Here is a 14,208-nt window from a genome sequence, read left to right on the forward strand (position 1 = left end):
AAGAACCACAGCTGCCTGAACACTGGGTAAATAAAGTGACAAAAGAAAGAGCACAGGAGGAAAACACCGCCCAAGTCCATTTGCTCACTTCCTCAGACACATTTGTCTGCTTCTGCCAGAGCTAGCTGCACATAACATTTAGTTTGTTTGCCACAGTTTGCCAGGTAAATGCAGACTTGTGTGCGCTCCCCTGTTGCCTGTTAACAGCACCGGATTTTCAGGGCTATACTGCCTTTGGGCTTGGTTCCATTTAGCTATTAGAGCTAAATTGGATAGACCTCATCTTCCAGGAATTTTTCTAACCATTTTAAAAGCCATCTCTGAGCCTAACTATGCAATGTAATGGAAGTAAACACTGATTGCTTGCTATTTTAGGAGCGGGGTGGATTTTCAGTGGAGAATCAGCAAAGGAGAGGTGTGCTTAACCCCTCCACAACTCACTGTAACTCCTTTCCCTCTAAGCCGCTCACTGTCCGCCTGACAACTTTGTTTTATTTTGGAGGATAATGTCTAGGGAGGAAATCCTAAAGGTGGCAACAATCGTATTGGGTGATTTAAAAAACAACAACACCAAAACATTTCTCACATGAAAACCTTCACAAGGACACTCCTCTGCTAAAAATAGTAAATCTGAAGTCAAACAGTGCAGAGAGAAGAATCAGCCAAATCTAATACAAAAATCAAGACAGTAATATGCAGCCTACTTCTGCTAAAGTCACAGAGGAATATTACGCAGAATAAGAAGAACATTCCAAAGAAAATGATTCAGAGACCACATGCAGTGGAGTTACTGAGCCTTCAGTAAGATCTGCAAACCAATTTATGTGCTACACAAGACAGGGCCTTCTTGACAGGGGCACCAAAGTTGTACAACTCCATCTTCACTGACCTTTCAGATACTTAGCAAAAGGGCTTCTCTTCCAGGGAGGTCCCAGAGCTTTTTCTTACTGTAAACATCTTATATTATGTTGGTTGCGCTGGCTTAGTAGTAGTAACTTTCTAGCTGCCTTGTTAATCACAGTTCTGGAAGGTGCGCATGTGTGTACACACACACAAAACACCACAACACAGCAGGATCTAACATGTGTTATAACCATGCATGACTTGCCTCTCTGTAGTCCTCTGACGGCTCACCAACTGCAGAGCTATCTCCTAAGCAAGAGAGAAAAGGTAGGGGATTAATGCTTTCCCAACCCTCCCTCTTAAAGCATGTAAATATAATTTAATGAATTCAGCAAGCGAAATATGTTCAGTGCTGCACAGAGGAGCCCCTGACCTGTGAGTTTCCCATAACATAGAAAGTATATTTTAAATGGTTGGCTGAGTTTCTGCATCTGCAACGTAAGGGGCTGGCTTCCTCTTAGGAAGTGGCATGAAGGGGGAACAAACCTAAGATTCGTGTCATTTGCAAGACTGCCTAGGTAGGGAAGCAGATGCCCTACGTGACCGGACATTTATAGCTTTATTCACTTTTGCTACGGAAATATCTATTTTATATTTGCTTTCTCAATGTAATTTTACGGTTGCTCTTATGCTGCTCTTCGCTGTGATATTTTCTCTTAACATCCTTAACATCTTAACACAGGATTTTGTTGCAATAAAATAAATAAAATAAAACGTAAAAAAATAAAATAAATAAGACACAAGTGGAAAGGTGTTAAAAAATAACTGTGCTTCTGGATTATTATTTTTTTACTTATTGTTGACCATCTGTACACCCTATGACAGACTGGTGTCAAAAGGAGAACTGATATGTATGTAATACATATGACCCCAGCCCTTTAAATCACCTCAGAGAGGACGTGGGTGGGTGAAGTCTTCACCCAGGTCCGTTCTGACATCCCGCCCATCAGGTTGGCCCCCAATGTCTCATGGGATTTCCCAGCTAGCCATGCAGGAAAACACCTTCCACTGCCGTGCTGAAGCTGGGAAATGGCTGTACCCGCCCACCCCATAGCCACACTGGGCCACAAACTCCGCTTCCCATAAGTAAAGTGTGGGGGGAATGGGACGGGACACGACTTCTCTCCCTTTATCTACCCTTTGTTTCCAATATTTACTTCTGGCTCCTTGCAGCAGCAACAACCACCAAAAGCCAACCAAGTCCAAACTGAGGGTTTTGGAAAGAAAGAGCAAAGAGCAATGGAGCCTCACCCTCCTATGCCTTCTGTTTGGTGCCGTTGTCTCGCTGCTCACACTCTCTCTGTGGTTTAGGTGAGCAAAAGGCCGGGCGGCCCCCCAGGTCTCCAAGAACCTCGACATCCGGACAGAGGCCCTCATCTTCAAGCCATCATGCACTCTGGTGGTTTGTGGGAGGTGGTTGTTGGAAGTGCGCTGCTTAGACTGAACCCGGGGAGAGACAAGACAGCCAAGCGTACATTTTAGAAAACTGGATATAACAAACAAATGAAATTATTTATTTGACAGAATTTATATACTGCTGACTCATCCGTAACCTCTAAGCCAAACTGGCACTCTCCAGTTTGGATAGCTAAATGGCTCAGTTGGTTGGAGCGTGCTGCTGATAACACCAAGCATGCCGGTTTGATTCCCATAAAGGACAGCTGAATGACTATTCCTGCACTGCAGTAGAGGGTTGAACTAAATGATCCTCGGTAGGATTCTATGATACTTAAGATGTTCGAAGCTACAACTTCCACCAGCTTCAGCCAAAATGAGTTTCGAAACATCTGGAGGGTGCCAAGTTGGTGAAGGCTGTTCTAAGCGGTGACCATAAAACATGAGACGTTCGTTAAAAAATACTGGTTAAAAACTGAACGTTAAAAGCAAGCGAACAGTGTAATTTATCAGTAAAATCAGAAGTTATTGAAGAAATATACACATTAATACAAACTTATATGCTAAGATTACACATCTGAACAGTCTTACAGAAAAGTCTTAACAGGTGCCAGGTACAATAAACAAGGTGAAATGAAATTATACAGGAAATGATACAGGAAGCCTTATAACTTATGACTACCCAACCCAGAGATGGGGAGCCTGTGGTCCCTCCATATGTTGCTGGACTCAGACCATGCTCATGGATCAGCTTGGCCACTGAGACAACAGGAGGATGCTGGACTAGGTCAGCCTTCAGTCCAACCCAGCTGGGCTCTTCCTAATGACTGCAACTCCTGGCTATTGGCCATGTTGGCTGATGCAGTGGCTGAAGGGAGCTGGAGTCCGTGAACATCTGGGAGGGCAACAGGTTAGCCAACACTGACTTCAGACCGCTTTTGCCTGCTCTGACTTGCAAGGCCTCTCTAGTGCCTTATGGCAGCCAGGGGACTGTCCCATCATTTATCACTTGATTCTTTCATCTGGAGATGTAGGTGAATGAATAGGGGAAACTTCTGCATGCAAAGTGTAAGCTCTACACCCGTGGTTCCCAAACATTTTTGGGCCATCTCCCCCTCAGTTCCATTATCTCCACCCCAGTGCCCTGTGCCCATGGAAAGCATTCTTCAGAATAGTGGTTTGGACAATCCACTGAGGGATAGCTCAGTTGGTAGGTAGAGCATGAAGCTCTTAAATCTCAGGATTCCTGCATTGAAGGAGGTGGGACTAAATGATCCTTGTGGTTCCTTCCAACTCTACAATACGCAATTCAGCTACCAACACAATGAAATTCTAAACAGCAACAATTAATTGCACGTTTATTCAAAATCCAATTTAAACCAATTCAACCGATTTGCTTAACTTCAGCCACTGATGCCACTGATACTCATTTACACCTCCAGCGCCCCCCCTCCCCATCAGCCGCTTGCCTCTTAGAGCCACCCTAGGTAACCCCAGTGCCCCCTAGAGGACAGGAAAGCCCACTCTGGAGACCGCTGATCTACATACTGCGCTATGACCTTTCCTCCCAATCCAGAGGTAGCTGGTGAGTGTGTCGAACAGGTCTCATGCCACATCCACGCTATATACTCAACACACGTTTAATCTTGGGAACCAGCTTAAGAGGATTCTGGCCTCAACTGCAGCACACAGTTTCATTTGTGAGCTGAGCAGAACAAACTGGATCACCCTGGAGTACCTTTTATTTTCTCATCGCTTTCTCTCAGAATGCCAGTGGAGCTGCACTTAAAGGCAGAACGTGGGAGGCTTGAAGCGTATTCTTTTAATTACACACAGTTAAAGAGCAGCCTTTTCTGGATACTTGAAGTGTTCCTTGGAGACCGAACTCTATAAGCCATTGTTTCATGGATCCATGGACCCTGGCAACTGAATGTCTAATACTTATTTCAGCCTCGTTATGCAATTGCAGCCCTGCCTCCCCACCGTCTGTGCTCCCAGTTCTCAGTCCACGGTCGCTATCTTTCTTTGTGGTTTATTGCCTTCGGTGTCCCAATTCCCACACCCCTACACACACCCACAACTCCTTTCCCTAGCTTGAGAAACTTAAAGCAAAACAACGACAACTAACAAACATAAGCACAGCCATGCAAAATAAATTGAGGGGTTGCTTGACCAAGATTAAGCATGCAGACTCGCTCAACTTATTTCAGCTACAAAATACAAGGTGTGGGGTTTTGTTTTTTGTAGACTGCAGAACTAAAAAGTGAATTATTTTACTCCCCCTCATACACAACAAAAAATTTGTTAGATGTATATTATGCGCAGGCTCACATGCACACAGAAACCCAATTGTGCCCCAGAAACCTGCAGGCAGATTGGGCTTGTTCAAATCAATGTGAAAATTCAGGCTCACTTATATCGACACTCTGCATGGTTTACTGGTCCCCAGTTCTGAGTCTCGCTCTTATTTTCCATCCCTTTTCTCTCCAGGGATAAGCCAATGTAGTGCCCCATGTTCATTGGCAACAGCTCCCATTAACCCTGGGAGTTGTAGCCAAGACCATCTAGAAGCCTCCACATTGGCTATCTCTGCCCTATGCAAGGTTCTCCCCAGCCCCTCTCCCCTCCCCCACCACTACTCCGTCCTTTTGTCTCCCACACCCATGGGCTTACTTAACCACTCTGCTTCCGGGTTGCCCAATCTAGCTTTGCCACCACCTGCATTCCATTTCCTATCCTTGTCTGCCCAGGATTTCTATCTCTGCCCCTCCTTCCTTCCTGAAAAAACCAAACGCTCACAGTTATCACACCCTCAATTCCAGTATGAAGTTCTTCATAGCCAAACTTTTTTTAAAAAATAAAATAAATAAATTCCACTTCATTCACAGATGCAACATCATTTGCAGACATTTTACCACAGGCATCTACTTCCCAAACAATCAGAGAACGTGATGATGTCACAGCAGTTCAGCCAATGGGGAGGGAGATCCCAGGCAACATTCCATTTGTAACTTGCTAAAAATAATAACAAGCCAAGCAGACAAATGTGTGCACACTCTTGTAAGCGAGTGCAATATGCATGTGTATCTTAGGGTAAAAGCACACCTACCCTCGGGTCTATCACCAAGTAAGTTTTGATATTCATGGCTTCAAGGTAAGGGTCTCTGAGGTGTCCATTCCCATCTTCCACTTCATAAGCTTTGCCTAGGTGACTGAGGGTTGCTTCTGTAATGTGTACACGGCTGGAGAGAGGAAAGAGACAGGAGCACAAAAGACTTGAAACATTTGCAGAAAGGTCACTGTAAGTTATTCATTTCCATATCAATGGCTGCTGTTGACAAGCCTGAGCTTCTCAACAGCTTCACGCCTTGGAAGCCAAATCCAGGATCCTGGCAGCATTGCTGTTTAACAGCTTTGCTTATTTGCAATCCATCATAGCACAATTGTTCATGCATTTCTCACTGGGCTTTGTGCAGTGCCTTCAGTTTTATTTTCTTTTATTAAGGAAGGTATATAGGATTTATCTACTGCTTAATTGTCAAAACCTCCAAGTGGTTTAAATAAATTACGCATTAAAAATACCGATAATATTAAAAGCAAGTTAATCTAAAATTTTCAAAATAAACGAGCAGTTTTCAAAGCACACATTATAAAAGTTGCACATTAAAATGCATGTCCCGATTTGCAGGTCTGGATAGGCTTCCTTCAGCAATGACAACAAAAAGGTTTCAGCAGTATAGTACTGTACAGAGAAAGCACCTGCCTAGTATCAGTGGGCAGGGAGTACCAAAGTGCAGGTGTTGCCATGCTGCAGGAAAGATTCCTTGTAAGTGTGGAACAAACGTTATGTAGCACCCTTTCTTTCAGCAGTGTGGGAGATGAGGCAAGCAAAATTTAGGCTGTAAACCTCTTAAGGCACCAATCTGTCTCCCCCTCCCTTGTGTTTGTCCGCAAAGCACTATGTATATTCATGGCAATATGATTACTATTATTATTAATAGATGCCATCATGCAGCAGCATTCAGCACCGCACATGAATTTAATGCAAGCAAACGTTAATTATATGCACAGTGACTCACACATGGATTAGCTGTAGCCCTAGGGATCATTATAATAAAATATACACACTCTCAATACTTGTGCAAACTGCTAATCCCATTTTCAAGGACAGCTTGAATGTTGGGGAGGCCATCAACATTAATTCAAATTTATACCAAAAAACACTCTTCCCTCCACCACCCCTCTCTGAACAAGTTGCTGAATGGCTCTCAAAAAGGGCTGGAAGCTCTCGAGGGCAACATCTAGATATATTACACAACGCAGAACCATCCAAGAGTTTACTCAGCTGGCTAGCGTCACAGTTTCTCAGGCAGTGTTCTGAAACAATCCAAGCTGTAATGCACTAAGCTCCAAATACATATACACACACCTTCTTTCGGTTAAATAGTTTCTTCCCTGCACATTCCTATCGTTGGGGTTGTTCTCCAAAAGGGAACCAGCTACCCAGATATATAATCAGCAAGCTATATTTGTTTTCAAAAGCTGTATTGATTTTTATCTGTGTTTTAATTACAATAGTTTTATATGCATTTGTGTGTGTGTGTTTTAATTGGTTGGTGGATTTGACCTGTGTTTTACCTACAGGTCTTATTTGGACACCACTTGGAGAGCTCTTTAATCAAGAGATTGATAAAACTCTTTAATAAATTTGTCCATGGGCAGAGTTGAGCTTCAGTGCAGGGGGAGTTGCCAACACTGTTTTAATTATGTAAATCAACATCTTATACTGCTTAATGTGATCATTTATTTACTTAAACTGTTTCATTTGCTTGCTAGCTTCCAGTCAGTTAATTGTTATTATTTATGCACTGGGAAAAGCTTCACCAATGCCAACACTCAGGATCTGGTGGGGGGAGGGGGAGGGGCAGGGGGTTATCCAATGACAGAAGAGCATCTATGCTCATATATAAAAGAGAATTAACCATATGTTCTGAGCCATTTCAATGATGGATTGGGTAGGCATGGTATGGAACCATGCAAACTATCAAAACCATGGTCAAGTCCATGGCATGTGCTTTACATGTATGGTCTGGATGTGGCCTTTGTGGCTTATACGGCGAGCAACCACGACCAGACATCAAATGATAAATGCATGAAAGGAAGAAAATCAACCAGCAAAGAACATCCATAGACTTCAGAGGCAATAAACAGCTCTTCTTCTGAATAGCTTGGTACAATGCACATTACTCAAGTTTTGCTCATAGCGTTGTGAAGATTCCACACATCTCCAGCACCACGACAAAAAGGGCATAATTTCACCAGGCTTCTTTCCCAAGTGAATTACAACTTCAGGTTGGGGAATCCTTACCCAGGAACTCCCGCAGATTCCATTCGGTTAGCTAAGGAGACATCGTGAGACCAAACGTCGTACTGCCATTTCCGAAGCCCTATTACACCGCAGAGCACGTTCCCAGAGTGAATGCCAACTCGCATATTGATGTCCACTCCTGTGGCTTCTCTTACTTGTCTGCAAAACAGATCAGAAGAGGACTGGAAGAGGTGCCTACTCTTCCCCCATCTTAATGACTACAAATTTATGCTGGCGCTTTAATTCTCTCTTAATTACTGCAAAAACCAATGTGAAATTTAGGGATGTGGTCCACCCTGTGCTCAAGTCAACAGCAAAAAAGTGGGATGGATCGAGTGTTTTAAACATATTGGAGTAGCCTTCATCTATACAAGCAATGGAGGACAGTGGAATATAGGAAAATGACTTATACTGAGCCAGACCATATGCCAATTTAGTCTATGCTCATGAGTAGAGGAGCATTGAATACAGAGAGAAACGAACCATCATCTCTGATGTTTTCACATGTTTCTTTAAATACTTCCCTTGTTTTATCATACACATTAAATGCATCGAGGTTTGCAGTAACCATCATTTAGAACCCAAGCCATAGTTTGAACTTCCAAACACAGACTCAAATAATGCTTTAGAACTGCTTGCCTATTGTCATTTTAGGAACGCAGGAAACTGCTTTATGTTGAGCCAGACCATTGATCCATCTAGCTTGGTGCTGTCTACATTCACTGTTCGAGGCTCTTCAGAGTTTCAGGCAAAAGCATTTACCAGCCATGCATGGAGGTAACAGAGAATGAACTCAATATGTTCTCCATTCAAATCATATGCTTCATCACTAAGCTATGGACCCTCCCCAACTTTGGGCCAATTACTATGGCCTCATTCTCTACAGACTAGCTATGAGCTGTAACCAAGGTTTGTCCTGTGGTTTACAGCTTGTGCTTTGTCAGCATAGGTAAACCATGAGCCCAGTTTGGATGCTGTGCTTAACAAAACTATGATGGAGCAGCAAAACTACTAGAGAGGAATAAAGAGGCCACAATCTCCTCTCCCAGAGCCCACACTTGCCCATTAATGCTAAGCCATGGTTTGGCTTAGTATGATGTACAAAACAGGCGGTTGACAGCAACACTTTTTTCTGTCCCCATGTTGGGGACGTATACTTTGCACACTACTATGTAACTTATTCTCATTCTTAATGTTTCCAAATATTATTTAAACTCATTTTTTTTAAGTACATACTTTATAGCTTCACACATGTCGAGGCCCATTTTCACACAGTTCTTGGCATGTACTGGCAAGGAAACAGGTAATCCTGAGACACAGTAATAACAGTCTCCCAGAATTTTTATCCTCATGCATTCATTTTCCTGCAAAACAACAACAACATGCGAGTCATCAGAAACACTGCAAATATGAATTAGCAAGTATCTATCTTAAGGAACACAAATTATAGGCTTTACTTTGCAGAACAAACAAATCTGACCTTATCTGGAGCTGCTGTTTTACTATCTCTGTTCTGAAGAACTCTGGGGCTCCTCAGGAGTTGTTTTCCCCCCCAGGGATTATGAGAAATCATAAAATTACAGAGTTGGAAGGGTCCCAAATGGCCATGTAGTCTTAACCCCCAGCAATGCAGGAATCACAGCTAATCAGTAATGGTGGACAAGCTTCTTTGAAATGTATGTTGTCAACCATCACCAATTTTCCCCTACGAAGCTCAGCCAGAAGGAAGTCCTGTTGTGCATACGAAAATGGGTCTTGAAAATCAACAAACAATTAGGGATGTTGGAGAATTCCAGCAAAAACAGAAATGGCAGTGGAAATTGCCAATGTGTGCTTATTAGGCCCATGTCTGGAAGGGAAACAAATCTGAATATTCTGCTGCAGTTCGTCTTCTGCCAAAACTAACATTATCTGTCTCGCTAGCTGCTGCAACGAACAAATTATATAAATTATGTTGTCACCTTGTTATTTAACCCTACCCATTTCACTGCAAAAGAAAGACAGATCAAGTGGGAAAACACAATCACTTAATTACAGGCATCTCCCCACTTACATGGGGGTTACGTTCCTGGATAGCACTTTTACGTGAAATCAAGTATAGAGGAAAACACCACCTAAAAAGCGTATAAATAGCCTCTAAACCGCTGGAAACCCTTGAAAATCTCACAAGATTGCAGCTGCAAAGGGTCCTGGGGTTGCACTAGCCGTTTTCTCACTTTTTAAAAAGCTATTTTTGCAGTTTTTGCGTCTTTTGCGGTTTAAAAATCAATTTATTTAATTATTTCCAGGGGCCACACATATACACAGTCGTGCACAAATTGAACGCGTGTGTACATGGGAAGGCACCTGTATTGATCGCAGACTGAAAGCAGCAGCAACCACAAATACTGATAACGTAAGCAACGCTGCGTGTGATGAACACAGGGCAGAATGGAAAATGAGGGCTCCTTACATCCCTCCCCATAATGGTCTGGATAATTGGTTAGCCTCAATATAAATCTTTTCAGAAGTTTAGCAAGGCCACCTCCAATCTCCAGTCTCCGCAAACGTTTAACAACCAACATACAAGGAATTGTATGAGAAACAAGAAAAAATTGAAAAAGGAAGACAGAACTTTAAACATCTTAATTATGCATTTATGCCATTTTAGCACACAAGTTGTTTCAGTACGTTTAGTGATTCAATTCTACCACATCCATTAAGGCTTAATTAAGTTAACATCCCAATTGCTTCTTTGCCTTTAATGAGAGATAGTTCAGCGACAGAACACTTTTAGACCATAACTCCCTAATCATGAGCATTTATAATATTAATAGATTGGAAATGGTTGGAAATAGAACCTTCCATAAATGCTCATACCCATAAATCCCACATGCTCAGTACAGTGAACATTACTAGTACTTTGAAAGAATATAATATAATATAATATAGATTGAGGCCAGAGATTCTGCAGACACAGAAAACTCCTTTGTGCTAAAATGGCATGTTCAACCTATCAACTGCTATTCAGCGGCGTAGCGTGAGTTGTCAGCACCCGGGGCAACGCAAGTAATTTGCGCCCCCTAACCCGGGGCAAGGCAAGTAATTTGCGCCCCCCAACCCCTAACCTGTGAGTTGCCGCTGGCGCTGCCGCGCAAACAACGCTGCTTGCCCGGAGGAGGATGGAGGCAGAAGCAGCCGCCGCCTGTGGCTGGGCCGAGGGGATGGCGGCGGCAGCAGGGTGCAGAGGCTGCCCGTGCCCGGCCAGGCGTCGGTGGCGGCGTCGGCGCTGCTGCAGCGGCTGCTCCTCCTGCGAGCAGTGAGCGGAGCGCAGCCACAGCGACGGCGGGGGGCGCGCGCGCGCTAGGGCGCAAGGCTGGCGGTGGCGGCGGGGAGCCCGGCGGAGGAAGGAACTTGTCCCTTCCCTCTGGACTCGCGCCCCCCCAGATGTTGCGCCCGGTGCGGCCGGCACCCCTGGCACCCCCCACGCTACGCCACTGCTGCTATTAACTCTTATAAATGTAAGAGTTTGGGAGATTTAAAACTTGTTAAATATAACTTCTCTTCATTTGCAAAATACAGAACAGAGTAAGTAGTAATTTACACAAGGTTCAGATGAAACAGCCAAACCAAGGTTGCATCATTGCCACGGCATCAAAATTGTCATGCTTAAGTTCTGCATTTGTCCTCCGAACCAGAACTGGAACCAATGCATGAAATCAGTTTACCAGTCAGATTTGGAGAAAAGCATAGTTTGCGAATCTGGGTACAAATAGTTAAACCATGATTCAGCACATGCAGGATGGAGCTTGTATGCCCCCTTCCTCTGCCTGTGCAGCAAGGAAAGTTGGGTTTGGGAACTTTCGCTTTCACTTTTAACTATAGCTTGTACTTTATCCAGACTAACAAACTGGGGTTAATGCATTACCTTAACGGAGGTTATTTTCATACATGTCAACTTCAACTTTTGAAGCTGGCTAGTTGAAAACAACATTAGCAATGGTTAGCTAAAGTTCCTGGTTTGCATAATGCAGGAAGCTGCTGTTAACTTGAAGGAGAATCTTCTGAAGTCCTCTTAGCCATACAGGAGAAGGAGAGGGAGGAGGAGGAGGAGCATGCAAGCTCAAGGCTCCCTGTAGCTTTCCCATGGTGCTAAACCATAGTTCAGTGTGACATCCAAATACAACCAATGGTTTGCCCAAACCCAACCACAGTTTAGCTTACATGTGAACCAGACCATCGTACCGTTACCAGTGGCAGAGCTTCACGCTCTGGCACCGGGGGGTGGAGAGCAGGCAGGGGCGGGGCGCGCCGCCTGCGGGGGCAGCCGTGATGGCACCCTGGGGATTGCGCTGCCAGGGGTGGTGTGCTCCCCCCGCACTCCTCTTCCTCCGCCAGTGACCGTTACTACACCTTATTAGTCTCAGTGTAATAATAGTTGAAAGGATTTATCTATAATTACTGTATTTCCTCAAATCTATTGCTCACCTTTTTTGGCCAAATTATGTTGCAAAAATTAAGGTGCACAATAGATTTGATGGCACATTTACATTCGCCAGCAAATACTTTTTTTGGTTTCAAGTTTTTGGAAATTGAGGTATGCATTAGATTTGATGGCACATTAAGATTCGAGTAAATATGGTATTCAAAACATAATAATACTTGAAATGACAAGAGGCTTCTCTATCTATCAAGTAGTTGCTTACCTTTGCTATTTGATCGAATTTCCCAAAGAGTTCATTCAACATCACCACGAGCTCTTTGGGAGAGCAGTCACTTGCCAGACGAGTGAATCCTACAATGTCTGCATACAAGATGCTATGCAAGGAAGCCAAAATCAATTAAATTGTTTCTCATTTTCTACATCAGTGATGTAGATATTTAAACTTCATGGACATTAGCTAAGAACTGCACACATATGCACCAAACTATGGGTTACATCCAATGTTAGTTCCACTCAAGAATAGGCCCATTGAAATTAATGGATGACCAAGTTAGGCAAAACTAACATTGACTACAACTCTTTAATCATCTACTCTATTCCTCACTGAAATGGCTCCCCTGGTTTCTGACAGCAAACGATTCACATGCAAAACTCACTTGCTCTCCTCCCCCCCCCCCACAAGATCAACTGTCCATCATTTTGATCGTTGGGATATGCAGCCTTTAAGAGTGATATATGCTCTGATGTTTCACATATTCCACTAAGACTAGGGCTTTTAGTGTGGCAGCATCTGCCCACTGGAATGTTCCTCTAATAGACATCAGGCAGACACCTACGGTACTAAAGCTCACCTGTGCACCCAGGCTTTCCCTTGAGGGGTGATCCAAGTGTGCTGATCCAATATAGGGCTGCCATATGTCTGGAATATCCCGGACACAGCCCGGATTCATCTGTCAAAAATAGCACCCGGATGGATTTTTTGGAAAGCGGCAAAAATGTCCGGGGAAACCTGGGTATATGGCAGCCCATATCGGAAGTGGTGGTTGGTTGGTTTGTTGTTGTTTTTTGCAATTTTCCTAAAAAATAGGTTTAAAACTTCTTTATATATATATATTTTGCAAAAAAATAAGCCCCCCCCCCAAAAAAAGAACTCTACAACTTTGGCCCAAATATAACTTCGGCATTCTATTTTCCATTTGTTTTATGCATAAAATTTTATCGATTTTATCCTGTTCTTTGCCATGTTTTGCTTAATGCCGGTGGCACAGAATTTGTTGCAAAACAAATAAATGGCAAGAACTGGATTGTGTCTCTAGTATACGGGGGCAACAGAAAGAACTATTAACAGAACCAGAACGAGTTACACAGCTCACCTAACATTCTGGTGCCGTTTCACATACAGGCTGTGGAAGTTGTTGTCATGCTTCTTCCTGTCATTGGTTTCCTTCAGGCGTTCTATGATGGCTAGTTTCATTCCCATAGAGATATGAGCCGGCAGTATCGATAAAAGCAAGCTTTCCTAAGAGGGAAGAGCAGGTCTTATTCATTTTGCTTTATTAGCACTTATGCCACACCCTTTAAGAGTAAATACCTGCAAGAGCGCCTTGTCTCATACATCCTCTAAACTAAAGCACTTCAATCTGTGCAGCTAGCTGTGTTACAAGTAAAAAAGGTAAAGGTACGCCTGCCCGTATGGGCCAGTCGTGTCCGACTCTAGGGTTGTGCGCTCATCTCGCTTAAGAGGCCGGGAGCCAGCGCTGTCTGGAGACACTTCCGGGTCACATGGCCAGCATGACGAAGCTGCTCTGGCGAGCCAGCACTAGCGCAGCACACAGAAACACCGTTTACCTTCCCGCTATAAAGCGGTACCTATTTATCTACTTGCACTTAGGGGTGCTTTCGAACTGCTAGGTGGGCAGGAGCTGGGACCGAGCAACGGGAGCTTACCCCGCCGCGGGGTTTCGAACCGCCGACCATGCAATCGGCAAGTCCTAGGCGCTGAGGATTTACCCACAGCGCCACCCGCGTCCCTTGTGTTACAAGTACTTGTAAAAAATGATATCTTTGTGTGACTGCACCCATACTTTGGAACTCCCTGCCTATTGAAATCAGGCAGACC

The 14,208-nt window shown here is 43.8% G+C and overlaps 1 protein-coding gene across 4 annotated transcripts in view; it reads right to left on the reverse strand.

The window, feature by feature from the left end:
- Window positions 1–14,208, reverse strand: part of ADCY7 (adenylate cyclase 7) — an 82,675-nt gene that overhangs the window by 23,499 nt on the left and 44,968 nt on the right. For all 4 annotated transcript variants that reach the window (XM_081201128.1, XM_081201130.1, XM_081201129.1 and 1 more), the window contains exons 6-12: window positions 13,463–13,608; window positions 12,352–12,463; window positions 8,903–9,030; window positions 7,667–7,825; window positions 5,408–5,540; window positions 2,155–2,343; window positions 1,109–1,152 (exon numbers count right to left, since the gene is read on the reverse strand). In XM_081201128.1, coding sequence (XP_081057254.1) covers window positions 1,109–1,152; window positions 2,155–2,343; window positions 5,408–5,540; window positions 7,667–7,825; window positions 8,903–9,030; window positions 12,352–12,463; window positions 13,463–13,608 — 911 coding nt within the window. The remainder of the gene's footprint in view (window positions 1–1,108; window positions 1,153–2,154; window positions 2,344–5,407; window positions 5,541–7,666; window positions 7,826–8,902; window positions 9,031–12,351; window positions 12,464–13,462; window positions 13,609–14,208) is intronic.

The sequence above is a fragment of the Podarcis bocagei genome (assembly GCF_964188305.1).
Source record: "Podarcis bocagei genome assembly, chromosome: 7".
Classification (NCBI taxonomy): Eukaryota; Metazoa; Chordata; class Lepidosauria; order Squamata; family Lacertidae; genus Podarcis; species Podarcis bocagei.